Source organism: Polyodon spathula, chromosome 5 (genome assembly GCF_017654505.1).
Source record: "Polyodon spathula isolate WHYD16114869_AA chromosome 5, ASM1765450v1, whole genome shotgun sequence".
Classification (NCBI taxonomy): domain Eukaryota; kingdom Metazoa; phylum Chordata; class Actinopteri; order Acipenseriformes; family Polyodontidae; genus Polyodon; species Polyodon spathula.
The window spans coordinates 72,683,212-72,709,900 of NC_054538.1; the positions used below are offsets into that span (position 1 = coordinate 72,683,212).

Here is a 26,689-nt window from a genome sequence, read left to right on the forward strand (position 1 = left end):
CGTTGTTACCTTGGAAAAATGACGCTGTAATCAGGCCGCTACGCTGTGTTTTCAGTGTGTAAAATCCTGTGAAACATTGTTGATAATTCCCTTATGTGAGAAATTGGTTTGCTTAAAATACTTGTTTCTTTGCTCCATACTCTTCAATAAGTTGGTTGTGACAGCGTGTTTTTTACTTTAGTTTGCTGCGTGTAATGTATGCGACACAGAGGCGAGATTGAACTTTATTAGCACATTCGCCTCTGTTGATGGATGAGACTAGATCCTGGGTGTGCCCCTGATACACAGCTCTGTAACAATCAACACTGTTGCAGTTATTTATTATTATACCATAACCACTTTCCCTCCAAGACTTTCATTTAGTTAACCACTGTGGCTAAAGTAACTTAACATTTTTTAGCCACACAGGAAAAACTATAGCCACTTAACAGTATTATAAACAAGTTATAAACATACTGTTTCAGTAAGGGGAAACGCATACACAATACACATAAATGTTATATTTAAATTGCACTATAACTCTGATTCCCATTTAATAAATGCCAAACTTAGTCCCACCTGAGAATTCTGAATAGGTTTGAGATATTCATGCACTGCATAATCGGCATTATTTTGACAATGACTCAGTTTTATTTACACTACAGAACGGTAAAGGAAAATTGTGCCAGTAGACAGTGATATTAGTGTATGTTAATATTAATGCCTCCCTGACTAACCGCAGCTCTAGTTAATCAAGATTTTACTAATGTGATCAATAATATTAGTAGGATTGTACAGCCACTACTGTGTTTAAAAAAAAAAAAAAAAAAAAAAAAAAAAAAAAAAAATAACCCAGTGTTACACAATTTTATTATAATCCTTTTGTATGACTTCAGTTTTCATATTTAGATATGAGATTTAGATTTTCATATAGGTTTTAAAATATAAAATGTGGGACACAGTACATGTAGTTTTACTTGCGAAAAGTGGAAATAACGTTTGCGTTGTATATTCCTTAACTATGGAACAACAGTGACAAACGGGTTTTCCACTTATTCTTGCAAGCATATGTGTGATCAAGTGTAAGTTATGTCATTTAATGGTGCAACAACCATATATAACAGAACAACAACAATAAAATCAAAATTCAATCACATGATCACAGTAAAGTTTATTAGAATATTTAAAATGTGAAATGATGCACATTATTAGTATAGCTTTTTTTTAGTAATCAATAAGTAGCCTATTATTTTAGCTACAAATAATACAGTACAACTCGCATGCACAAACTACTACTATGTAGTAGGCATTTTGAAAAAAAGACAGCTATGAATTAAAAAAAAAAAAAAAAGTTTAGAAAACCTAATGTTTATGCTATTTTTGAAAGAATAAAAACAGCACCAAGTGTACCACATAACAGTAGGCCATTCTTAATGTTTTGAAAGGTAAAAACAGGTTTTTCAGTTGGACAAAAATGATAACACTGTGTGCGTTAAATAAGTGAGCGGCTCAGAGCGGCTCAGTAAAAGAGTCACCTTAATGACTTGCTCAGTTCTGCTCCTGCTGAGCCGCTCAGAGCACTCCTGAGCTAACGGAATGGCCACCTGCAGGAAAAAAGTGGCAGGATTGACAGATACGTTTGTCAAGAACGATGAACTGGCTTCGAATTATGAAGTTATGTATTAATTGGCTAAATAAGACGGTAAAAATGGTTGTTTTCGAATTTGTATCATTTAATTTTATTTTTAGAAAATGTAGAGCTGTTTTACAATTATTAATGTATTATTGTTAGGCTTGTAGTATTAATTTTATTCATAATTTTCATTATTATTGTTGGTATTAAACACAGTCAGATATGAGGTTCAATCCAAACAGAGCGCCGAACTCATTACGGTACAGCAGGAGGCAGTAACTTCACACAGGGCTTTTTCATCTACCATCACCTAAGAAACACAAACAAGAATTATTATTCTCCATTTTTAAATGTCCCTCAGCGCTCTCATGGAGCAGAGCGTTAAGTCATTTAAATCTGCTTAGTGTGCTTTCTGAGCGGCTCACTTATTTAACACGTCCACTATGGCGCAAACCTAGTTTCCCCTCTGTGGAATGGCGTCCATGCGTTGCTAGGGAGTACGTCATCCTATGACGCAGACTCTGCATCTACCCACTGACAACCATAGATGTAGAATATTATATATGCTGACATGCCTGCAGGGGGTTGTGAGGATCTCCTGTTTTTTTCGCAGCTCCTGCCCCTCCCCCTGCTCCTGGTGAGAACCCTGAGAACCGTACACCAATGAAACAGTGACATTATATTTCAGGTACAAAAACAAACAATGTCACATTATATAGATACACAATACAAGTGAGACAGAGGAGAAAAATATGAAGCAATTTCTAAATTGAAGACAAGGTAAGAAGCAGTATAAATTGGTAGTAAATTTGCCTTTTATACAAAAAAAAATAAACAAAAACAAGACACATTTTAAGTTTCTAAAAAAATTAATGGAACCAGCCAGACCTTACATTTTATTTTAGGTTTTCAAGATTGTGAGTATACATACTTTCCCATGTCGCGGTTTCTAGTTAACTACCGAGTCAGAGAATGCGCAAGTACATTAAACAAATAAATAGATAACATTTTTAAAAATGCGCTTGCGAGAACTGCGATTACGGACACTGTTTATTTTACAGTTTTCAGAAGTTTTGTTTCTGTTGAATTTTCTGTAAACATTCATGCAATTATTTCTACAGTAAGTTGTATTTGTTTTTTCTTTCATTTTATTTTTATTTTTTTAGTTCTGGCATTTACTTGAACAACGTAGCTTGAAAGTAAAAGTCCAATACATAAATATCAAGTTACCGGTATATGAAATGGAAAAACATGGAAACTACTTTAAAATGAAAAGAGTAATGTTGAAATGGAAAATCACTTAACTAATGACATACACAGATGGTTTTGGATGTTTCTTATTCGTTTTATTGATACAGATTAGCACAAACCAACATACTGCTTCCTTAGGAGGTTAGCATGAGCTACTATAGGAAATCTGGAGCAGCTTCCCTTTTTGGCTGGTGCTTGCAGTCTGCCTGAAAACACTGCAATACACGGCTTACTAGCTTTAATTTGCATTAAATTAAAGTAGGACTACTTACTATAGAAATCACAGTAATGTGTATGAAATACCCTGGACAAGGGTAAAAGTTATTAACATAGATTGTATACACTCTATTTAAGACCTTCAATGTAATACTGTTGTAGCTCAATTTTGCCAGAACGTGTCACCATGAGAGGCACTCATCGATCACCAACTATACAGCTGATGAAAAAGTTTCAAAGTGAAAGCAAATGCAGTGTTAACCCATTCATCAATGCCTACATTTTTATACTGTGTATCTATGTTGGCACCATGCCTTTTAGCACTTTTAGCTTTGCTTTTTTTTTTTTTTTTTTTGATGTGCAGTAGACCGTGCCACATCAGCACGTCTATACCCTAGCGTAAATTCCCTGTCCCAGATAAAAATAAAAATAAAATACTTTATAGCATTCCATTTAGTGTGAAAATACCCTCCCTCCTCCACTGTTGCCCTTGCCTAATACACAAAGAAAATATGACTGTTTTGGGAAGCCATGGAAAGTGTGACATCAACAGAGGAGCAGAGAGAAGAGATTCGTACTGTACATGTTAGAACATACATTTCCATTTGACTCGACCTTTTTAAAAAGGGAATTAACAGTCTTCTAAAAATAACCAACCTTTGTCTTTAGTCATCTTAAGTACTGTACCTATTTAAACATAGGTAGATAATCACAGTATGTTTATTCATCTTTGTATGTGTTTTTTTGTGTGTGGGTGCATCAGCATTTTGTGTGTAAACTGGCAATAATGTTACTTGACCAGTTTTACAGCAACTGATTATGCAGCAAAAGATCAGACAGCTATATCCTGTAGCTCATATAGCGATATTTGTCATTTAATAAAGACTGACTCAGCAAAACAAAGCACATAAAAATAAAATAATCAACAGTCTTAGTTAAGGTTGTGCCAATATTGTAATTTTCATGCCGTGATGATAATATAAAAAATATTTTGATATTCGATAATATCGTCATTTTTGAGGCCCCAACGCCACATATAGATTGAGAACGTAAGACAACATACCCACCGCCAGCGCACCAAAAAACATACGAAAAGTCAAAACCATGTGTCCCCTCACTAAAAAAATAGAATAAAATAGAAGCACCTCAACAAACGGAAAGGAAAATCAAATGAACAGCAATGTTAAAACAAGCCCATTTAATGTTCATTTTAACCAATTTAGCATGGTTGCATTGTAGCTAGCTGTCAGTTGTTGAACATTTTGAAATACAGTACTTATAATGCCCTTCATTAAAACAAACCTTCGGGTATAACGAACCTGGCCACTGGAACACAAATAATAATAATAATAATAATAATAAATAATAATAATAATAATAATAAAAAGATAATATTGTAACATATACTATGTGAGGTCTGTGAAGTGCAGGAACACTTGGAGTAGGAGCGGCAAAGTGTCATATTGGTCGAACAGCCTTTGGAGAACAGGCATGGACCACAGGAGCTGCTGGTGATTGGCCGTGAAGTGGGACGAGGTGGGACTCGCTGGGTCTAAAAACGGGGAGTATTTGTTGTTGTTGTGAAGCAGAGAGAAGCGAATAAACAGAGACAATAGTTCCACAGCGATGTGTTAATTGTTAGTTAACAATTGGCAGATTGTCTTTGATCATGTATTAGTGTAATAAATATAGAGTTTGGCCCTGAATTGACTGAAGGCTCAATGCGTTAAGGTCACACACTGTCAACATCTCGGTCTGTACGCATGTGATGCCACTCTCGGTCTGTACGCAGGTGATGCCACGTCACAGTGAAGTCAGCGTCTCGGTCTGTACGCATGTGATGCCCCGTCGTGAAGTCAGCGTCTCGGTCTGTACGCATGTGATGCCACGTCACAGTGAAGTCAGCGTCTCGGTCTGTACGCATGTGATGCCACGTCACAGTGAAGTCAGCGTCTCGGTCTGTACGCATGTGATGCCACGTCACAGTGAAGTCAGCGTCTCGGTCTGTACGCATGTGATGCCACGTCACAGTGAAGTCAGCGTCTCGGTCTGTACGCATGTGATGCCACGTCACAGTGAAGTCAGCGTCTCGGTCTGTACGCATGTGATGCCACGTCACAGTGAAGTCAGCGTCTCGGTCTGTACGCATGTGATGCCACGTCACAGTGAAGTCAGCGTCTCGGTCTGTACGCATGTGATGCCACGTCACAGTGAAGTCAGCGTCTCGGTCTGTACGCATGTGATGCCACGTCACAGTGAAGTCAGCGTCTCGGTCTGTACGCATGTGATGCCAAGTCACAGTGAAGTCAGCGTCTCGGTCTGTACGCATGTGATGCCAAGTCAGCGTCTCGGTCTGTACGCATGTGATGCCACGTCACAGTGAAGTCAGCGTCTCGGTCTGTACGCATGTGATGCCACGTCACAGTGAAGTCAGCGTCTCGGTCTGTACGCATGTGATGCCAAGTCACAGTGAAGTCAGCGTCTCGGTCTGTACGCATGTGATGCCACGTCACAGTGAAGTCAGCGTCTCGGTCTGTACGCATGTGATGCCACGTCACAGTGAAGTCAGCGTCTCGGTCTGTACGCATGTGATGCCACGTCACAGTGAAGTCAGCGTCTCGGTCTGTACGCATGTGATGCCACGTCACAGTGAAGTCAGCGTCTCGGTCTGTACGCATGTGATGCCACGTCACAGTGAAGTCAGCGTCTCGGTCTGTACGCATGTGATGCCACGTCACAGTGAAGTCAACTCTTTTGTCTTAATAAGAATGTGTCTATAATGAACATCAACTTATGTTGCAACAAATCTGGAAACTATATTGATAGTTTGAAAAAAAGAAGTAGCGCAGGCATAGCTCTGTCATGAATATAGGTTGTCAAAAAGCACTGTTGGCTTGTTCAGCAGCCAAGTGGCAAAGCAAAATTGATTAAAAAAAAAAAAAAAGATCTGAATAACTTCTCTCATGTCAAACTTTTCATGTTGGATAGATTTGGAATAAAATGTTAATCTGGGACTCTTGCGTGTTGGGTTAAGATTGATTTTGAATAAAAGTTCAGCTTCAATTCGGGATTTTTGCTTTTTGTACTCTGTTTTAATTATTTAACGAATTACATAGGCAGAATACTGCATACATGAGATAAAAGGTACATGTAATTCTAATTTTATTTACAATCTCAACTCATCATTAACTTACTCAACAGTTTATCGTTCATTTTGATTGTCTTTTCGCTATACGAACCCTTTGATAAAATGAACAAAGGCTTGGACCCCAACAGGGTGTACTGTACATCTAGTCTCTTACTGAGAATGATTTTCCTGTGAACACTACCATGTCCTGTGTGTTTCTTTTTTTCTTTTTCTTTTTTTAATAGGCAACCGTGTTTGCGTATGCCTAGCGGCGGGCACCTTTTCACGTTCATATTTTACCATAGTGAAGCATTAAGTTTAACAGTCTCATTTGAATGATAAAATAAAAAAAAAAAAACTTTTTAGCTTACCACATATTTGAACATAATGTGTCCAGATCATGCTTTGTTTGTAAAATCCTTTGCAAAAACGTTTCTGTTTGTATCACGCAAAAAAACGGCTCCATGCAGACCTGATATCTTGTTTGTTCCGAGGACCAACTTGAAAACAAACATAGTTTGGTTGAGTAGCAAAACCTTTTTTTTGCATTTTTTTTTTCGATTTATACTGTTAATTTAAAAAATGCTCTATCCGAACACATTGTGTGTATTAACATGTATTGTATGTTGTTATCTCAATACTGCCTCTTTTGTAAAATTGCATTGTTAATAAAAATAAAAAAAGAAAGAAAATAACAGCGGCCTTGTTCTAAACCACCACAAAGTTCTCTGGGGCGCTACAATGTTTTAACACAGCATGGTATGAATGAAGGACGTTTTATAACGTGTCATTTTGTTAGCTATGTTTATTTTAGTACTTGTGACGATATTGACAATATATATAAAAAAAGTCCACATTTTCCAATATCGCGATATACGATAATATCGAATATTGGTATAACCCTAGTCTTATTCATTAATTGTGCAATCCGAATATTGTTTCCTGATTTAATTATATATGCGATCTTCTAAGTCCATGCAGAAGACATTTTGCAGTGCTATAACATATACTCAGTTCAAGTAAAAAAGACGATCTTAACAAAAAGTAGGTTGCTTGTTAAAAAAAAAAAAAAAAAACTAAAAAAAACACCATTTTATGACTCAATTTTATAGCTGAATGGTTACTGACATACTGGCTTATGACTGTAGAGTTTGGCCTTCATCACCAACATCGCTTGAAACTGATTGATTGGTCCGTCGTGATTCACGGTGTCGATGGAAACATAAGCCCGGAAATGAAATGCCCTCAGAGAAGGAATGTTTTACTCGACTTACATACGTAATGAATTGTGCAAATTGCCGCTATTTTACTGGAAGAAAATAAACATTTTGAATACTATTCACTGGAACATACGAGCAATGTAAAAACTAGTTATGTTTTTTTTTCTTTTTGAAATAACTTCTGTAGGCGGCTCATCTGGTAAAGTAGACTGCAATTTAGGCTGCATTACTGAATTGCTTTGTAAATTGCAGTAGTCCTGGACAGACTGATAGATAGCAATTGTGTTGTGGTACAATTAAATAAAGGCAGTGATGAACTGGTATACAGTCAATGCACAAGAACATCATACCCTTATTTTTCATATTGGACAAGCAAGGTGTATCTATCTCTCTCCTCTCTCGTTTCTATTTTAGTGTGTATATATATTGTGTGTGTGTGTGTGTGTGTTACTGTATTTGTTACTTTAGGTTTTATCATATATATATATCAGTTGAAGAGTTTGACAATCTGCCTTTGCCACTGTGTACTAGTCTACTGCATTTTCACAGGTACAGTGAGAGTCAGAGAAGCGCGTGCTCATTGAATTGCTAAATACTTTAAACAAATGTGTGTGTGGAACCTTTTCTTCTGAAGATAAAAAAGCACCAGTAGAAACTGCCAAGTATTAGTACTGGGATTCAGATTAATGATGATCAGGCTTATATCCATTATTTACAGGTACTTAATCCACAGGGCCAATTTAACAAAGCTGAAACCAAGGTCACTTTACAACTCCATTCATACCATCTGTACAGCGCTGACTGTTTCCTCCATACTGTGATTAACAGTACAAAATGGAAGGAACATTAAAACGTGAGGTAGTCATTTAAAATCCCCTGCAGCAGGCTTTAACCTTGGGTTCCTAATGTCCTAGGTCTTCATAGGTCCCAGGGCCACATGCGGCCCCTAGGGAACACAACGTATGCCCCCCCCCCCCCCTTTCTATATACATTCACTTGCTGTTAAATCTAGTTTGCAAATCCCCCGGTTTACCAAAGCAGGGAGCGATGTGAGAAAAGATTCAGTGACTTAGGAAACATTAAAAAAAATAGATTTTTTAAATGTCATTTTAGCCCCGTGGCACCCAATGATGTCCCTCCTATTATTGTAAGTGAGGGCCACTGTTCTATAGTTTTTCCTGTGGTAATTTGAATTTGGTTTATTTTTGTATGCCTACAATTAATGTATTTTTTTACTCTTTCAGTCTTTTCTTGATTTTATATATTTTTTTTATATTGTCTCACCTGGTGCATTTTGATTCACTTTTGAATTGAGTGACATTTTTCCCCCTTATTTTTGGGTGCTATTAGAAGTGTGCCAATACTTGTTTGCAGACAGCTCAGTGACCATTTTGTTTTCACTGTAATATACAGTGAGTCTGAAGGGGCATTTTGGATACAGCAGCACCTGAAATTCTATTTTCATGTTTCGCACATATTTGACATTTGGTAACAAACCTTTTCTACTGACGTCTTCAGATCCAGGTGCCCTTTGTACAGCACATACACTGGTTTAACAGTTGTAAAAATACTTTCTTAGCTAATATAAAAAAAAGTTTTTTTTAAACTAGGGATGCACCGAATCCAAGTTTTTGGGATTCAGCCGAATACTGAATGCTTCTCTAAAGATTTGGCTGAATACCAAATCTACAAAAACTGTCAAGAAAACTGAAGGAAACTGTTGAATGAAAATCAGACTGGCAGCTACTAACAAGGGACGCATAGTATTTTTATAACCGAATGGAACCTCTGTGTGTGCAGAGTCATGTTCCCGGTACCTCTAGTTAAAAATCTCATAAAATGTTTAAGTTCTCAACACAGTTGTATCAAGTCTGCAAGTTCTTGTGCTTGCTAAAGAGAGACAGTCTGCTGCCACGTTTGTAGCCTACTTTTAAGTTACTTTACGATTTCAGCTTGAGTGCCTTTAAGTAAGGTGACACTGGCTGCAACTCTATTGTCATTTTTTTATGCACAAATAAGCTTACTTGATTTGAAAAACGTCATGAATGATACAAGCAACTTTGTACACTACTTAGTTTGATTAAATGAGTAGTACACCACAAAATATGAAAACTGATTAATTTCAACAAACAACAACAACAAATTTTTAATGAAAAAAATATTGTAGCCAGCATCAATCGGAACATTAGCTTGCTATATTATATTAAACTAAAACAATAAAAAAAAAAATAACGATCTGGTTCTCTCTTGCCTTTTTCAATGAATATAATTTAATTAATAGAGAATAAAAACATACTAAGATAACTCCCTAGCCTAAGTTTAATCATTTTTGTAATCTACCAGCGGCATGTAGTGCAGACCATGGGTCAAACCAATGCCTTTTAATTTGTTTATTTTTTAAACCATTTAAACCATAACAAAACATGTATACAGGTTTAAGAAAAAAAAAAGTATTACTTGTCCTGCGGTTGCCTTTAATTATTTTTTCTGCACGTATTACCACTTTGTATATGAAATACGTGCATGTAAACATCTAACACTAGTACGTGAAATACTCTTTCAAATAAACGTGTTATGATTATATGCTTTTTTTTTCATCAAAGTGTTCTTATTAAATACAAAAGTTACATTTGATGCCGGATTTGTGTCTTTTATTTAAAGAAGAGCTGCACGCACTGGAGGGATGTATTAAAATGGATGTGTGTCTGGGGGGATATAGGATTCGGATTCGGTTCACCAAATCCTAAGTATTCGGCCGAATCTGAACCCTGCTCAAAAAGTAGGTTTTCGGGCCGAATCCGAAACCGAATCTTGGATTTGGTGCATTCCTATTTCAAACTAAGATGCACAAATCTCAGTCCCATAGTAGGCATTCCTCACTGTAGATAATTACTTTTCATTAGATACATTTGTATATACTTTGGAAATAATGATTGTATTCCTTTATGGTGGCTTGGTTTAAATATCCTTGTGTCATTAGTATATGTTGTTGGCAAATGTTAAGATGCTACCCAAATAGAGGGGGAATAAAAAGTTTAATCTTAGGACCTTTTCCAATTGTGTGAGTGATTTTTCCAGCATTCTGTAATTGCATTAAAACAAAAAAAATACATGTTATAATATAAAAAAAAAAAAAAAAAAAAAAAAAAAAAAAAACTGTTTATGCTATTTTTGAAAGAAGAATAAAAACAGCGCTAATTATATCCACATAATCATAGGCCATTTTAGTGTTTTGAAAGGTAAAAACAGTTTTCTCAGTTGGACAGAAACGATAACACTGTGGCAAAAATGTAGTTTCCCCTCTGTAGTTTCCCATCCATGCATTGTTAGGGAGTGCGTCAACCTATGACACAGACTCTGCATTTTATCTACTGACAACCATAGATACAGAATATTTTCCTGAGAACTACTTCCACAAAGTGTAAGCATGTGCATGCCTTGTCCTGGCTCACCTGCAGGGGTTTGCGAGGATCTCAGTTTCTTTCTCTTCCCCGACCCCAGTCCTGCCCCCCGCTCCTCCCACCAACACACTGAAAAATTCCTGTTGAGAACCCTGCGTACCCTTTAGTCCCGGAATTAATTGTGTTGTTCTCCTGTGTAGTCTCTCCAATGCCTCAATGTCTTTGATAAGGGGACCAGAGCTGTACACAATATTGTAGGTGTGGTCATACAAGTGCATTGTATAATTTTAATATAACTTCTCTAGATTTGAATTCAATTATCTTGGCTCTATAACCTAACATTATATTTGCCTTTTTTATAGCTTCTCAGCACTGTCTGACTTATCTGACTTATCTAGTTGGCTTAAGAGATTCACCCACTACTACCCCCAAGTCCTTTTCATACATAGCTTCCTGTATTTTGCACCTATGCACAAAAGATTCACATTCAATTCCAGTTAACCGTTTGAAGAAAGTATTTTTTTGTGAGAATTGTCCACATTACTTAACTGGTAATCCATTGATCCTGAAGCTGCTGAGGGCAAGCAAACATGTACATGTATTTTAATTGTAGAAGCCCTGTTCATTGGGATGCTTTACCAGTGGAGATAAAGCAATTGCCTATCATCACACTGTTTTAACTTGTTATAATTGCCCCCATATTCTAATGGAATGTTCATTTTGAACATTAGCGTAACGGCGTATGTCAAATATGTAGATATGCAACACTTTTATCACTATGGCCTTTTATTTAGCTATTGATATAATTGCCCTGGTACCAGAGTTGGAGCCTCATATGCATGTTTTCAGTGGTATTTGAAGGCTTTCGCAAAGATTATACAGTTGTTTTCCCTCACAGTTTACAGTACCAGTCGAAAGTTTGAGTACACTTGCTGGAAACTAGTTTTTTTTTCATAATTGACAATGTTTTACGTCTTATACATTTCTGTAAATACTTGAAAATGAAAACACGTTACAATATACAAAACATAAGGAGTATCAAAGTAATGTTCAAGAAAATTGAAAATTGTCTCTAAATCTGGGATTCCTCAAAATAGCCACCCTTTGCCTTAATAACAGCCTCACAAACATGAGGCATTCAGCAGGAAATTACCCGACATGTCTTCCCTTTTCTTCTGTAGCAATTCCCAGAGATGTAGGGCACTTGTGGGTAGCATTGCTTTGACTCTTCTGTCCAGTTCGTCCCATACAAGTTCTGTGGAATTGAGGTCTGGAGACTGGGCACGTGAGGTCATTAGATTGAGTTGTTCTCTTTCTCTGTTCACTTTCCTTCTTTGCCAGATAGTTATTACACAACTTTGAGGTGTGTTTTGGGTCTTTATCTTGCTGAAGAATGAAGGACTGCCCAACTGATGGAATGGCATGCCTCTGAAGTATGCTATGATAGCCATGCTGGTTGAGCTTGCCATGGACTTGGTAAAGATCACCAACTCTGTCACCAGCAAACCAACCACAGACCATGACACTGCCTCCTCCATGCTTGACAGTGGGAACCACACATGCAGAACTCATGCGCTCACCCTTTCCGCATCTTACAAATACTTGGTGGTTGGACCCAAATATTTCCAATTTTGACTTATTGGTCCATAAGACCGACTTCCACTCCTCAGACGTCCAGTTTCTGTATTTTTTGGCCCAGGCAAGTCTCTTCCTCTTACTCTGCACTCTTAACCATGGTTTCTTTGCATAAATTCTTGCAGTTAGGCCAGCTTCATGCAATCTCCAATGAACAGTTGATGTTGAAACATCTGTACCTCTAGTAGCATTTAGCTGAGCTTGTATTTCAGGGGCATTTAATCGCCGGTTTCGCTTGACTTGAATGAACCTGTTCTCTGATTCTGAGGTCACCCTTGGCCTGCCTGACCTTGTTCGGTCCTCATGAGTGCCAGTTTCTTCAAATCGTTTGATGGTCTTGGCCACAGCAGTTACAGACACTTGCAAAGTTCTTGCGATTTGTTTGTCTTTTTTCTTTACTTAACTGAGCGTATTTTGCCATTTTCTGCTCCCTTACATTCAGGAATGATAAACTTGTGCCTATGCTACCTATATTTATAGTAATCAAGGACCCTCACCTGTTAACAGTAATTGTTGACAAAAGGTTAATTAGGTAACATGCTAGTTATACTTGGGCCAGTGTTCTAACACCGTGTTATACACATTTCAGACTTTTAACTGACTTGGGCTTCAGACTGAAATCCCCTTTCTTTGGGTGACCATTTCATTGAAATTGACAAGATTTACATTTTCATTTAAAAATTAAATTTTTGAATGCAATTCATTTTTGATGAGTAATGTATATAAGGACACGTATCATAATGAAATATTAAGTGTTTATTGACAAGTTTATACAGTTAAAAGCATAGATAATCATGAAAAACCTGGTTTCAAGCAGGTGTACTCAAACTTTTGACTGGTACTGTATTGATCATTAGATCTCAATGGGATTTCTCCTGTTGAACATATTTCAATAGGTCAAGAAATAACTTCTTGCTTCTTTTTCAGCTATTTGAGCTGCTTGGTCCAGAAGGCTTTGAACTAATAGAGAAGCTGCTGCAGCAGAGATCCAGTATTGTGGAATCCTCTCTGGCCACAGTGTCAGACATGAAGTTGAACTATCTTCAAGGTAAACTTTGCATATTTATTTCTTTCTTTTTGCATCTTTTATGCCTGTGCATAAAAACCTTGTAATAATTTGTATAGGCAAGCCAGTCAACTTTCCCATTTCAGAAATAGTAGTTTTAGCTCAGCAAGTGCCAATGTTAAAGAGAAAAATAAGTGAATAGATACTGCCTTGGACCTTAATAGCTAAATATGTTAAGAGACCATTAACACAATCTGGTCTATTAGGTTCAATTCAATTTACTTATAGATTTACCTACTGAGATTTCTGTCTCATTTCCAAGGAGCCCTGAAAGATGCCTTTAGCACACGGTCATACACGATTGCTATCTTAATAGAAACAATAACAATGATATCAAAAGGAACATTCCATTAGAATATGGGGGCAATTATAACATGATATAAGACAAGTGTTTTTTGTTATGGTTTGGTGCCGAGAGCATCATTTTTGTAATCTAGTGCATTGTATAGCCATGTTTTTTATAAGTGGAAATTACATTTTCAGTGTGTTTTTTCTTATTTGGAAGGTAAGTAAAGCGGTATAAAAAGAAGTCAAGGGTAACCCCAGTGAGATCATTCATGTGCTATTGCTCTTCTTGCCTTCATGTTTCTGTTTACATTACAGCTGCTCTGAAAAGGATTTAAGGTTTACTTTGAAATCAAGTCTAGGCTTTTAAAAAATACTATTTAATTATATCTAACTATATATATGTATGTCTATCTATCTATCTAAATATAATATAATGTTTTGTTACACGATGTGTACATCATATATGATACTGTAGGTTATTTATTGATGTATTTATTTTAGTGCTTTCTCTAACAACCATGCATCATGAATGCTCTGATTTTAAGGTTCATTAGTATACTATAGTGTTTTTGATGGGGTACTTTACCAGAGGTGCATCATACTATACAAAATGTATGAGTTAGGAAAATGTAGATTATAAAAAGCATTTTTAATGGCAGCCTGAGTTTAAAAAAAAATAAATAAATAAAATAAAAATAATAATAAAATAATAATATTAATAATAATAAATCTCTTTCTGAAAGAGTAACACAAGGTAGGATGTATTTCTAATTTGGCAATGTCATGTTTCCTGCTGGGAGAGAGATTAGGTCAACATGGAACAAAATGAGACGTTTCCACCTTTCCACTCCAGTTAACATTTAGTAGGGAACATGGCAACAAACCATTTCCTTATTCATTATTTCCCATTCATTATTTGGCTGTAGCTGGGGACTAAAACTACCTAATTCACAGTTTTGTTTCGAGTTTTACCACAAGGGCAACATTGCATTGATGTCAAGTTGAATCAGAAATTCACTGCTCCATGGCTCTAGCGCAGATTGTTCAAGAGACACATTAACAAAGGGAAAGGGTAAATCCCCCTAACTGGAGTGTGTATCTCACAAACCATTGAGAGAGCTGAAACATGGAAACAATAGCGCCAGCACTCGCTTCTCTGGGTTTTGGCTCACTTGAGATGGAATGACTTGTGCCACATTTCTGTAGTGCACTAGTATATATTTTAATGATCTAAATACTTCATAAGGGAATCCTCAATTTATATAAGCAATAACCCACTCCAGGGTGTTATTCAACCACCCAGATGAGCAATAAGATATGTCTTACCACACACCCTGGCATGGGTTATTGCGCTTCTGAAGTCACTCTATGTTCATTGTATGAAAAGAAAAAAAAAACAATACGATTTTAAACTTAAGTTTTATTGAATGTCTCCTTCTGCCAATACATAATCGTTCCTGTATTTGTCTTTAGAAACTACAGATTTGCTGGAAAAATGTATTCCTACTGAGTACATTCTTTATTTATTTATTTATTTTTTATATTCAAGTTTATTTTTTAAGGTGCAGTTATAACTAGTGCTCCTAAAAATGATATATAGATATGGATTTGTGTGTATATGTAGAAAGACTGTATATTGCGGAGGACGCATGCTCCAGCCGCCGTTTCCCGAGTCGGCAGAGGGGTTGCGAGCGGTGAGCCGAGGATACAGATAATAATTGGGCATGCTAAATTGGTGAGAGAACCGGGGTAAAAAATTGGCGAAGGCTAAAAAAAAAAGTAGAACAGCAAAAACCAAAAAGATACCCATTAAAAAAGTGCCCTGAAAACGTAACATAAAGAAAGCAATTGGTTGTAGTGGGGGAACAGTTTACCTAATGGACTTTGTCTGATATTCCTCAGGAAAAATTCACAAATAATAAAAAATAAAAATATTAAAAAAATGATTTTGATTTACTTTTTCTAGCTGGATTATTCTATTTGCATGCCTTTTTCAACTTTCACTATCTTCTTTTCTTTTAGAATTGGAATACTGTTTGAATGTACCTGAAGTTTATAGATAAGCTTCTATTTAAAGTTTGTGGACATTGTTTTTCACTTTAATAGAAGCCATGACTGAAATGTGTGTGTTATTTTTTTTTTTTTTTTTTTTTTTTTTTTTTTTTTATTTTTTTGTATCTGTTATGTTAGTAGAAACTGTTCCTCAAAAGTAATCATGTGTGTTTCATACAGATGGGAAAAGGATGATAAAACGTCACTAGTAGACCCATTATGTTAAAAACTAGTACTGTAGTTTAAAGAAAATGATTGTTTTATTAAAATGGCCTGGATATACTGTAATTGAATAACTAAAAAAAAAAAAAAGTTTGAATTTATTGCAAACACAGTTGTATGTGGTTTTTTTTTTTTTTTTTTTTTTTTTTGAGCCTCAATATAACGCCACCCTTGCTTATTGCCTGTTTTTGCCAGTTACCCTTACCTGGCAGTATAAAGAGGATTGTTTGTATTTCACTTTCATTGCATTTGCACTTTTATTAAGTCTGTAATACAAAGATGCATTTACCAGTTCATTTGATTTTTTATCTTTTCTCTTTTACACAAAAACATATTATATTTATGTATAATTCCTTTGTGTAGGTTCATAATGGAATAAAAAAAATGAAGTTCACCGACAGATTTCTAGGTTGACGCTGCATAGTGTATTGTAAATGTGTTTTTCCCGCATCCATAATAAGTTGTTTTCATTTTGGTAAATTAAGTGGTATTAAGTTATTCTATCGTTCTTTTTTCCTATCAATCAGTCGTTCTGTTATACCAGAGTGCTGCATTTATTTGAGCTGGGGTAGGGAAAACAATGTACAGGTTTCATCATTGACAGCAGCGTCTCTCTCTCTCTCTCTCTCTCTCTCTCTCTCTCTCTCTCTCTCTCTCTGTGCTTGCAAAAGTATTCAGACCCCTGACCAATTCTCATTACTGAATTACAAATGTTACATTGAAATTTCGTTCTGTTCGATATTTTATTTTAAAACACTTAAATTCAAAATCAATTATTGTAAGGTGACATTGGTTTTATGTTGGGAAATATTTTTAAGAAAAATAAAAAACTGAAATATCTTGCTTGCATAAGTATTCAACCCCTGTGCTGTGGAAGCTCCCAGTTTGCACCGATGAAAGAAATTGCCCTAACGAGGACAGAATGACCTAACCATTGGCCTCCTCCTGTGAACCATTAAAGTTGCTGTCACATTTTCTGGATAACAACCCCACTGTTGAAGGGTCATTGGTAAGGCTGTGAATCTGAAGGAAAATGAAGACCAAAGAGCATTCTACAGAAGTTAGATAAAGTAATACAAATGCATAGATTAGGGAAAGGGTACAAAATAATATCCAAGTGTTTGGATATCCCAGTTGGATCAATAATCAGGAAGTGGAAGCTTCCCCCCAGGCACTGCCAAGAAAAGGCTGTCCCTCAAAACTCAACGCTCAAACAAGAAGGAGACTTGTGAGAGAAGCAACAGAGAGGCCAACAATCACTTTGAAGGAGCTACAGAGTTCAGTGGCTGGGAGTGGAGTAATGGTGCACCAGTCAACCATATCAAGAGCTCTGCATAACACTGGCCTGTATGGGAGGGTGGCAAGAAAGAAGCCGTTACTCAAAAAGTACCATCTGAAAGCACGTCTGGAGTTTGCCAGAAAGCATGAGAGTGACACAGCTGCGATGTGGGAAAAGGTTTTGTGGTCAGATGAGACCAAGATGGAGCTTTTTGGCCAAAACTCAAAGCGCTATATGTGGTGCAAACCTAACACTGCCCATGCCTCAAGACACACCATCCCTACAGTGAAGTATGGTGGTGGCAGCATCATTCTGTGGGGATGCTTCTCATCAGCAGGGACTGGGCATCTTGTTATAATTGAAGGAAGAATGGATGAAGCAAAATGCAGGAAAATACTGTAAGAGAATCTGCTTCAGTCTGCTAAAAACATTTATTTACATGTATCCAAACACACAAATAAATTGTCTGTGTAGGTCAGAAATGACAGTTGACATAAATGAGAAATGCGTTTCATTTAACTGCACTGCACCGATACACTGTGTCACCTTGACAGACTGTGCTCGAGTTACTAAACTAGGCTAAGTAGTAATGCTTCATCTGTGTAATGAAAGGTAAAAAATGTAATGTTGGCGTTTGCCAGAAATTACATCATTGAAAGAAAACAGAAATCATCATCACAACATGTTCTGTCTTCTGTCTATTCACCACATTACCAGGAGTGGCACTACAGCTTCAATAACGCTAAGTGGAAAAAGGGCTCAGCCAGATGTGTGGGATTTAAAAAAAAAAAAAATAGATCTACAAAATGCTATGGAAAAAAATGGCCTTAACTGCTGTGTGGTGTGGGGGGGCACAGTTTTACATCTTTCAGTTTGCATTGGTCTAGCGGTAAAGGAGATTGACTGTATTTGTGTGCCTGACAGCTACTTGGCCACTTTAAAATGAGCTCTACAGCACAGGCTAAACTACACTGGAGCCGAGATCAGTTTGGTCTCTGCAAAGCAGTGTTTATGCAAGACGTACCAACGAGGTGGAATGCAACCTACTATACGATGGAGTGGCTTTCCTAACACAGATAGCTGTTATCTGCAGTATTGAATGTCAGAAAAGAAGCTCATTGCTACCATGAACTCAATCTAGAGCAATGGGGTATTTTAAGTTATTTTAAATGAGCTGCTTAAAGTATTGTCCTCAATGAAGAACTCTACATGGTATCTCAGCAGTGAATGTAGTCTTAACCTTTCAGCAGTGCTACCTGTCATTACAAACTTGCTTGAGAAAAATCAAACCAGCAATGAGTGATTCAACTGCTGTTAGACAAACAAAAACTTTTATCATAAGTGACATGGAGAATCATTTCTTAAACTTTTTAAATCCAAATTCTGTACAAGTGTTAACAGATCCCCGAAAAAAAGTTTCTTTCTGTTGTGCAAAAACAAGAAGTCAGGAGAGAAATGGTGTTCAGATTAGGATGTGCACGCAACCCAGAACTGCCAAATACTGCTCTAGCTGGATTTGGGAGGAGAGTCTGAATCAGGATGGGTTTCTGTCTGCGATACCGATGCGCTGACCTCATTTGAAAACACCCATGTCCCAAAGAAAGCAAAACATCAGTTTGGGGAATGACCTCCATGGACTATCGATCTGAATAATTGTTTTTTATAAAAACCCAAACTATCACAGAAGACCCGCTCTTATGGTGGAAGCAACATTGCCTCGTTTTCCAACACTGTACTATCTTGCAAGGGAGGATATTTTCAGCAGCCGGTAACATAGTTACGAAGAAGCTGGCCAGCCTGAGTGCAGAAGTTGTGGATGCAACACTGTTTCTAAAAGATATAATGAACATTGAATAGAAATGCAGTTTTTTAAATTGTTAACCAATATTGTAAGGTTTCAGAGTTCTCTCTTGTATAATGTAATGTGCTAGCAGTAGAATTTATTTTGATAATGCATTTGTGCAGATAGTGAAAATCCTGAAAATGACTGTACCTTTGGGGATTTCAATTTGTTGCTAAGACCTAATGAAAAACCTGAGTGCAAATTCCAAGAGTTAATTGACTGGAGGTTGTTAAATCATTAGCCGACATTTCTAAAATCATAATTGAACTTGTGATGTGCAAACCGATTCCTGAGGAAGTGGGTACCCAGATACTAAAAGAAACATAATAAATTCACACATCTTTTGCAATGGAATTTAAACGAGAAGAATACATGAGGTAACTTTGGTACTAAACTGAGCTTTAATTTCCAGTTCCCACTAAAAATGTTGAGTGTTTACTAGTTGTGGATGATGGTAACCAGATCCTACTGGAACCGGGATATTAAGAGCAACTTGGTTTGGTTATAAAATATAAAAGTTATCTCCTGTATTCTGGTTTTAGATTTACTTTGCATACTGGTTCAGTCCTGTCCTGTCAGTTTATTTTATTTTGAAGAGAATAGAGGTTGAGAAAAGAGATCTGGATTCTGAGCGATAATACCTAGTTCCAGTGTTATTGGTTATAGAATGGCTTGCTGAAATTCATGTTACAAGCCAAGATTGTCCAATGCAGCACCCTTCTGCTTTAGTGTAGAACTGGTTGACTTTCTGCAGTATTGGTATCATTGTGATTAGAGTTTAGAAACCATCCTGTCAATGCATGCTTCTTCTTGGTTCAGAAAAGGTATTGCTTTGGTTGCCCATGGAGACAAAAAGATGCCCAAAGTGATTGCTGTATTGTTAACCCATTCCTCTTTACTCAAGTTTGTAGATTGTGGGGAAAAAAAAAAATGATCACAAATGCAATGGGGGGTAATAATAATAAGATACTGAAAATGAAGATTGACCCTAACTGTCCCTCTAAATGCCCTATATTTTCAAAAAAGCATGTAGTAAAACTGCCTTGCATTGTTTGCAAACGGCTTTGATTGTTATTTGTACAGTACCAGTAGCTGTGCACGTTAGTCTCTGAGCCTGACCTATTGTACATGTCCTTGCTTCCTTTATTTTTTTTTTATAAATTGACTTTTGTCAAGTGGAAAAAATTGCATAGCGCATCATCTCATGAGTTATTGAACGTCCCAGCAGCACACAGGGGTTGCCACTCACTGGGGGACTGGGACAAGCTGTACAATTTATTCACTGCAACACGATCTCTACATTTTTAATGTAGTTACTTTACTTTTTTTGATTCACAGTGCTCAGACAATAAATGCACTGCTGATATTATAACACCAAAGTGAACTCGGAATGTATACTATGCACAGTGTTTTTGCAGGTATCATTTGTGCGTTTGTTTGATGTTCACAAGGGTTTTCCAACTGCATTCTAGTACCTTTGCAGCTAAAATTCCAACTAAATAGAACAGTCCCCAAAAACATGAATTGTGCGGTGTTGCAATTGGTGTAGATATTTAAACTGATAACATTTGACAATGCATCCCTTGGTTAAGGTACATATCACTTAATTTTTTAGAACGTCTCCTATTGCCCAGTCTAGAGCAGTCTCATACACGACGGACTACTGATGATAAATTACTAAAATGAATGCATTAAAAAAATGTGTATTTGGTGACATTTTTTACGTGATCAGTTATATGTCTAGCATATTATTAAACATTTGACCACTTCTTTAGAGTTCATACGTGTTAAACTTGTAAAATTGAGTATAGAGTATTGTTGAGGTTTTATTACTGGTTCTTATTCCACTGTAACCCACCAAAATAATGTATTTCTTTATTGCCATTATATGAGACAAGTCATGCATATTCATAAACCTGTGCCAGCCTCTGTGATGCATAACATATCTAAAATGAAAATAAATAGTGACATTTACCAGGGATATATTAATAAAAATATCAAAGCAATTGCAATAATGTTGAAAAAGATATTGCAGAAATATGTACAACAAAGCAGAAAGCTATGGAAAGTATTGCATTGTGTTTTAAACCCTACAGCCTGTTCAGAATATTCAGTTAGTGTTACTGAACCTCTGTCAGGGTAATCTATGAAAATGAGACAATAGTTGTATGCTAACCCTGTTTGAATCTGCATTTATGTGACACTCATTTTTGCTGTGTTTTTTAAAGTCAACATTTTCTTCTGTAACGATATCCTGAACCACTTGTTTGTTCTCTTAGAAGTGCAGCAATTTTTAAAAGTGATATGGAGGTGTAAAATAATGAATCTGACTGGATTAGGTCAATAAAGCTGGTATGTTAAAACAGTCATTACTTCAGCTTGTTTTGTATTGTTTGTGAAAATGCTTCAGTATCAAAGGAGGCAGTATATACATGTGGACTACCAGAAGGTAGTGTTTCAGTTGTTTTGTTAATGCTTATAATGGGTTTGTTTTTCATTGTCTTGCTTCTTGCTACAGATGCATCTCGAAAAGCATCAGGAGAGAGCAGCGTACCTATTTATGGCTGTCAAGTCACAATTCAATCTGAACAAGAGAAGCAGCTAATGAAACAGTTTCGTCGTGAAGAGAAACGCATTGCTAAAAGGGAGAAACGGTGGGACGATTCTGAAGGAGACATACCAATGCACTTTGACCCCAAAGAACTTCGAATTCAAAGGTAATTTGCCTGCCTGCTTTTATTGTACCATATTAATATGCATTTAAATATTCATCTTTTTTTTTTTTTTTTTTTAATTAGTAGTATGCAGGTATTTGACTTCTAGTCACGTCTTGTTTTGAGAACAGTATTTTCTGTGAATTTAATTTCGAAGGATAAAAAAAGGCAATGATCTGTTTAATTAGAATTTGCTTGGCTAAATCCATCTGGTGAAGAGATGCAGTTTAGAAAAATAGTAAGCTGCTTTCTTGGGGAATTGTACATAAACCTTTGGCCTAAGATTTATGAACTCTATTCCCATTAATTTATAGATACCATCCACTTTTACTCAGGAGATTAGTATACATTGTTTTTCTCCTTTGTTGCCTAGAACTGTAGAATTAAGAAAATAAGGCATTGTATAGTTTGTTAAATAGAGACCACAATCTGCGATCTACATTGTGCTATTTAGGAATGCAATAGATTGGCAAAATGTTCCATTTACTTCCTTGGATCTTGAAATTAAGTGTACAAGATTACTTAATATTTTGCAGCATCTGTAAACCAATTCTGATGCAGAAATATGGTTGCTTTAGTTGTATTTGTACAGGCCCATCTGGACTTTTGGTAGTATATTTTAGAATTTTGTTTAGAATTAGCTGTATGTTTTAGAATTTTCTTAATGTTTAAAATGTGTAGTCTTTTATTTAATTAAAACATTTTGGGGATTTAATCATGTGTGGTGTTAATTCAAATTCCTAAAAGACTTAACCTAATTAAAAAAAAAAAAAAAAATCAAGAAAAGCAATGTTTGCTAAAACATTTTTGCTCTACTGTAAGTAGGTGGAATCTAATTAGTATTACACTGTGAATGCATCTGAAATATCAGTTATAGTAATGTAACACTTCTTGTTGTTATGAATCACTTTGCATATCATTTTTGTTTAAGGTGTTTCAACTACCACGGTGCCCCCACAAAGGTTCTCAAACATACCTTTTGCACAGGCAATACACTGCCTCTAGTGGATTAAATATTATAAATCACATATAAAACATCAACACCAATAATAGTGAAGTATTTACCAAAATTCCAGTATATCTTAACCTGTGTACAGATGTCATCCCTTGAATGGAACACCACACCTAATTTCAGTGTTCAAAAATGAAAACAAAACCAAAAAAACACATACCTAGTAGCTTTTTATAAGACGAATCATCCTATTAACTTCACTCTTTCTTTTAAATTAATAAAGTTGACACTGGTTTTTCCAAAAAAATATTACCTAAATCCCTACAAACTTTTCAAAACACATGTTTCTCTGGCTGCATCTTTGTTTTTAATAAATAGTCTAACCACGACACAGCACCTGTAGGCCTACACACAATATTCAGGGACTTCTGAACCATGGGGATTTGCTTGACAGGTTGCCCAGTGAAGTTTATTTTGGACTGAACCATTTCATGATGGGGAGGGGAGGGTAAATGTTAATACAAGAATAGAAATATTTTCACTCTTTTAAAGCTATTCCTGAGTACAGTCCTCATTTGTGTGATTTTAAAAAAAGTGAGTGTGTTGTGTGTAGGGTGTAGCTTATTGTTATAAGATGTCATTTCATGCAGTTTGAGCAGCCAGAAACTGCCTCTCACCCAAACTGCATGTAATGAGATCTCTTATACAGTAAGAGATACAGTACACACTACTTATCATAGCACGGAATTATAGAGGTGTTTGGGTATATATCAGGGTTTAAGAATCTAATCGCTTTTACAGTCATTATGTTTGAGAGATGTTGCCATAATGATAAAAGTAATAAAAATGAATATTCACAATAACAACATAGGGGCTTGTTCACATGCCTTATGTTCTGTGGGGTTGAAGACACAAATATACTGCAAGAAGTGCGATTTGATTCACATTTATCTCAGTTAACCAATTCTGTGTTTTTTGTTTTATTTTCCTTTCTTTCATAGGGAGTATGCACTTTTAAATGCTCAAAAGTCCCCGATCTTGGGCAGAGAAAAAACTTATGAGAAAATCCATTACCCCAACGTTTATGACTGTTGTGCAGAAGCCATGAAAACGTCCGCATTTATCGGCGGTTCAAAGGTGAGTTGCAAATACATGGCCCTTTTTATTATTAATATGACCTACAATACACAGTTTTTTATATGTATACAAGCCAGTTTGTTATCTCTGCCTCCACAGCATACAGCAGTATGTATTTGAATGGAATATTGCTCTTGAAGTCTAGATATGTTATCCAAATATCTATTGTAATCCTATCAGTTCCTTGGAGAACTTCTGTCTGGCTGTCTATGTGAACACATATAATCTGCTGTTTTATAATATTACTATTACAAGAATTTTTTCGAGAGATTGAGATTTTTGCCTTTTGATTTAAGAGCAACTGCAGCTATATTTGCCTTGGCATATAAAATGTAACAACTTCATTGAAAACTGCATAGCTTGCTTCAAGCTAAACATAAAGCATTACTTGGACAAGCAGTTGTTTCCAACAAAAGCATGGTGTCACTGACAAAATACATGATGAAAGATGAAACTTGTCCAGCTGGTCAGAGACTGGGTGACAGTGTGGTACTTAGAGTGATGAAACTGTGCTTAGGAAAAAGGATGAATGTTACCAATGACAATTATTTTATTTCACTGTAATTAGCAAAACGGTTAAAAAATAAAGAAGGTGCTGCCTCCCTTATGCATTTGTTAGGTGAATCTACTAATGTCATTTCCAGTCGGACCATGGCGCACTTAAACTCCTTGGTTAGAGCAAAGTCTGGTAGCTGCAGTATTCCTCTACATAAAGTCCCACTCTGTTGAGGCAGCGTGGAACTCCTAACCATTTCCTTACTCTGAACTAATTAAAGCTTCCATCTGCTCAACTGTTGTCAAAGAATCCTCGTACAGTCAGTGACCACAGCAGCCTTGGCAGTAGACCAATCTGAAAGCACCAGAGTTTCAGTTTGCTCGGTAAAGCGCAGCTCTCTATGCTGTTCAACCTTTCTGCTGCTTGTTGTCTAACTTCTCCCACATGAGCTGTTTCCTTTAGACCCCCGTCATACCATCTCCCAAGACTTTCACTGGCTTCTCAGACACTGTTGGTATGGATCCTTTTATCTACTACTTTACCTTTAATTATAGAGATGCTTCTTGGTTTAGTGGGCTTGAATTGCATTCGTGCCCATTCTATGTTACTGGTTTGCCCAATAACCAATTAGTGCAGGCTACTGTTGTAGTCATGGTTGTCATGTCATCCATGTATGCTTGGTGGTAGTCGCATTCTAGGAGCCAAGCACTCTCCTCCCACTACCCATTTTGATTACTAACAATTATTTCAATTGCTATGGTAAAACCAGTGGAGAAATGGTGCATCCTGCCGGTATTACAAATTCTAGACATTGCCATGTAGTGCTGAATTCTGAAGCTGAAAAACAAAATTGCAAATCTCCAAAGTAGGTTTTCACTAAATTTGTTATTGTCATCGGTACACTTAAAAAATGCTGCCCAAAGAATTTCATGTCGTACTGAACCCCATGCATTAGCTAAATCCAGGGGTGTCACATGGAGCTCCTTCCTCCTGCTTTTTAGCTGTTTGAATTTGCTGCCAGATCACACTGATGTGCTCTAAGCATCTTGGGAAACCTGGAATGCCTGCTTTTTGTACTGAAGTGTCAATGAAGCAGTTATTTAATAGGTAAATTGACAATCTATGTCCAGTACTGCTGATGAAAATATTGCCTTCTAGATTTAATAGAGAAATAGGGCAAAACTGACTTATGCTTGTAGAATCTTTTTCTTTTGCTATAAAGACTCCACCTGCTTGGTGCCATGCTCTTGGTACAACCTGTTTTTCCCATGCCACTTTCATCACCTTCCACAGGATTTGTAGAAGTCCAGAAGCTCTCTTGTACACCCTGTACTGAACTCCATTAGGCCCTGGGGATGATGACGCCCTTGCTTTTTTCACAGCTTGGTCAACTTCGTTCCACTTAGGTGCACAGTCCTCCATTTGGTATTTTTGTGGATTGATAAAGTGGGATGTCTGAAGGAATTGACACAGTCTCCTGCCTTTTTGAATGTGTATGTGTTTCCTCCAAATATCTCTGCAGCTCAAACTTAGATGATTTGTGTGTGTTGTTTTTCTCCCTGATGAATAACTTCTTTGCAAATTTGAAAGGGTCTTTATAAAAGTTAGTTCTCACACGCTGCTTCTTTTTGCAGCTTTTCTCCTGCGCCGTCTAGACTTTCCAGGAATAGTTTGTACTTTTTCCTTCCTTTTTTCAACTCTAAACCTCTTGCTTCCATATGTGTAGATGATTTCCCCAAATTTATCCAGCTTCTTTTCAACTGTTCCACTTAAGCTTTCCAACGCAAAACAGAGACCCGTGTTTACTGTGTCCCACGCAGTTTTCGCACAATGGAATAAAAATAAAACTTCTAATGTCTGTGCCCAGTGTGAAAGTGCAGTATATGGTAAATGCACATGACAAGTTTATAAGCATGGACTGTGTGTGGATTGTGCTAATATGGGGGCTACTTTGAACTATGTTTCCCTGAATGTGCATTCAAGTTATTTTCTTTGTTTTTTTTTTTTTATTTTATTTTTAGAAATAATTGCTTAGTTTTTACAATTCTGTACGTACATGTACCAGTTTATAGCTGTTTACATAATATTTTCTTCTCAATTGTTTATTTTTTTATAATTAGTCATTTTTTTAAGTCATGCGTTAAATGAGCTAATTAGTTAAATAGTCTTATGTTTTTT

General features: G+C 36.5%; 1 protein-coding gene across 1 annotated transcript in view; it reads left to right on the forward strand.

Annotated features, from left to right (window-relative positions):
- The window catches only part of ascc3 (activating signal cointegrator 1 complex subunit 3), a 260,436-nt gene that overhangs the window by 13,236 nt on the left and 220,511 nt on the right, over positions 1-26,689 (forward strand). The window contains exons 4-6 of the mRNA XM_041251261.1: positions 13,390-13,510; positions 21,731-21,929; positions 23,880-24,015. Of these exons, the coding sequence (XP_041107195.1) occupies positions 13,390-13,510; positions 21,731-21,929; positions 23,880-24,015 (456 nt within the window). The remainder of the gene's footprint in view (positions 1-13,389; positions 13,511-21,730; positions 21,930-23,879; positions 24,016-26,689) is intronic.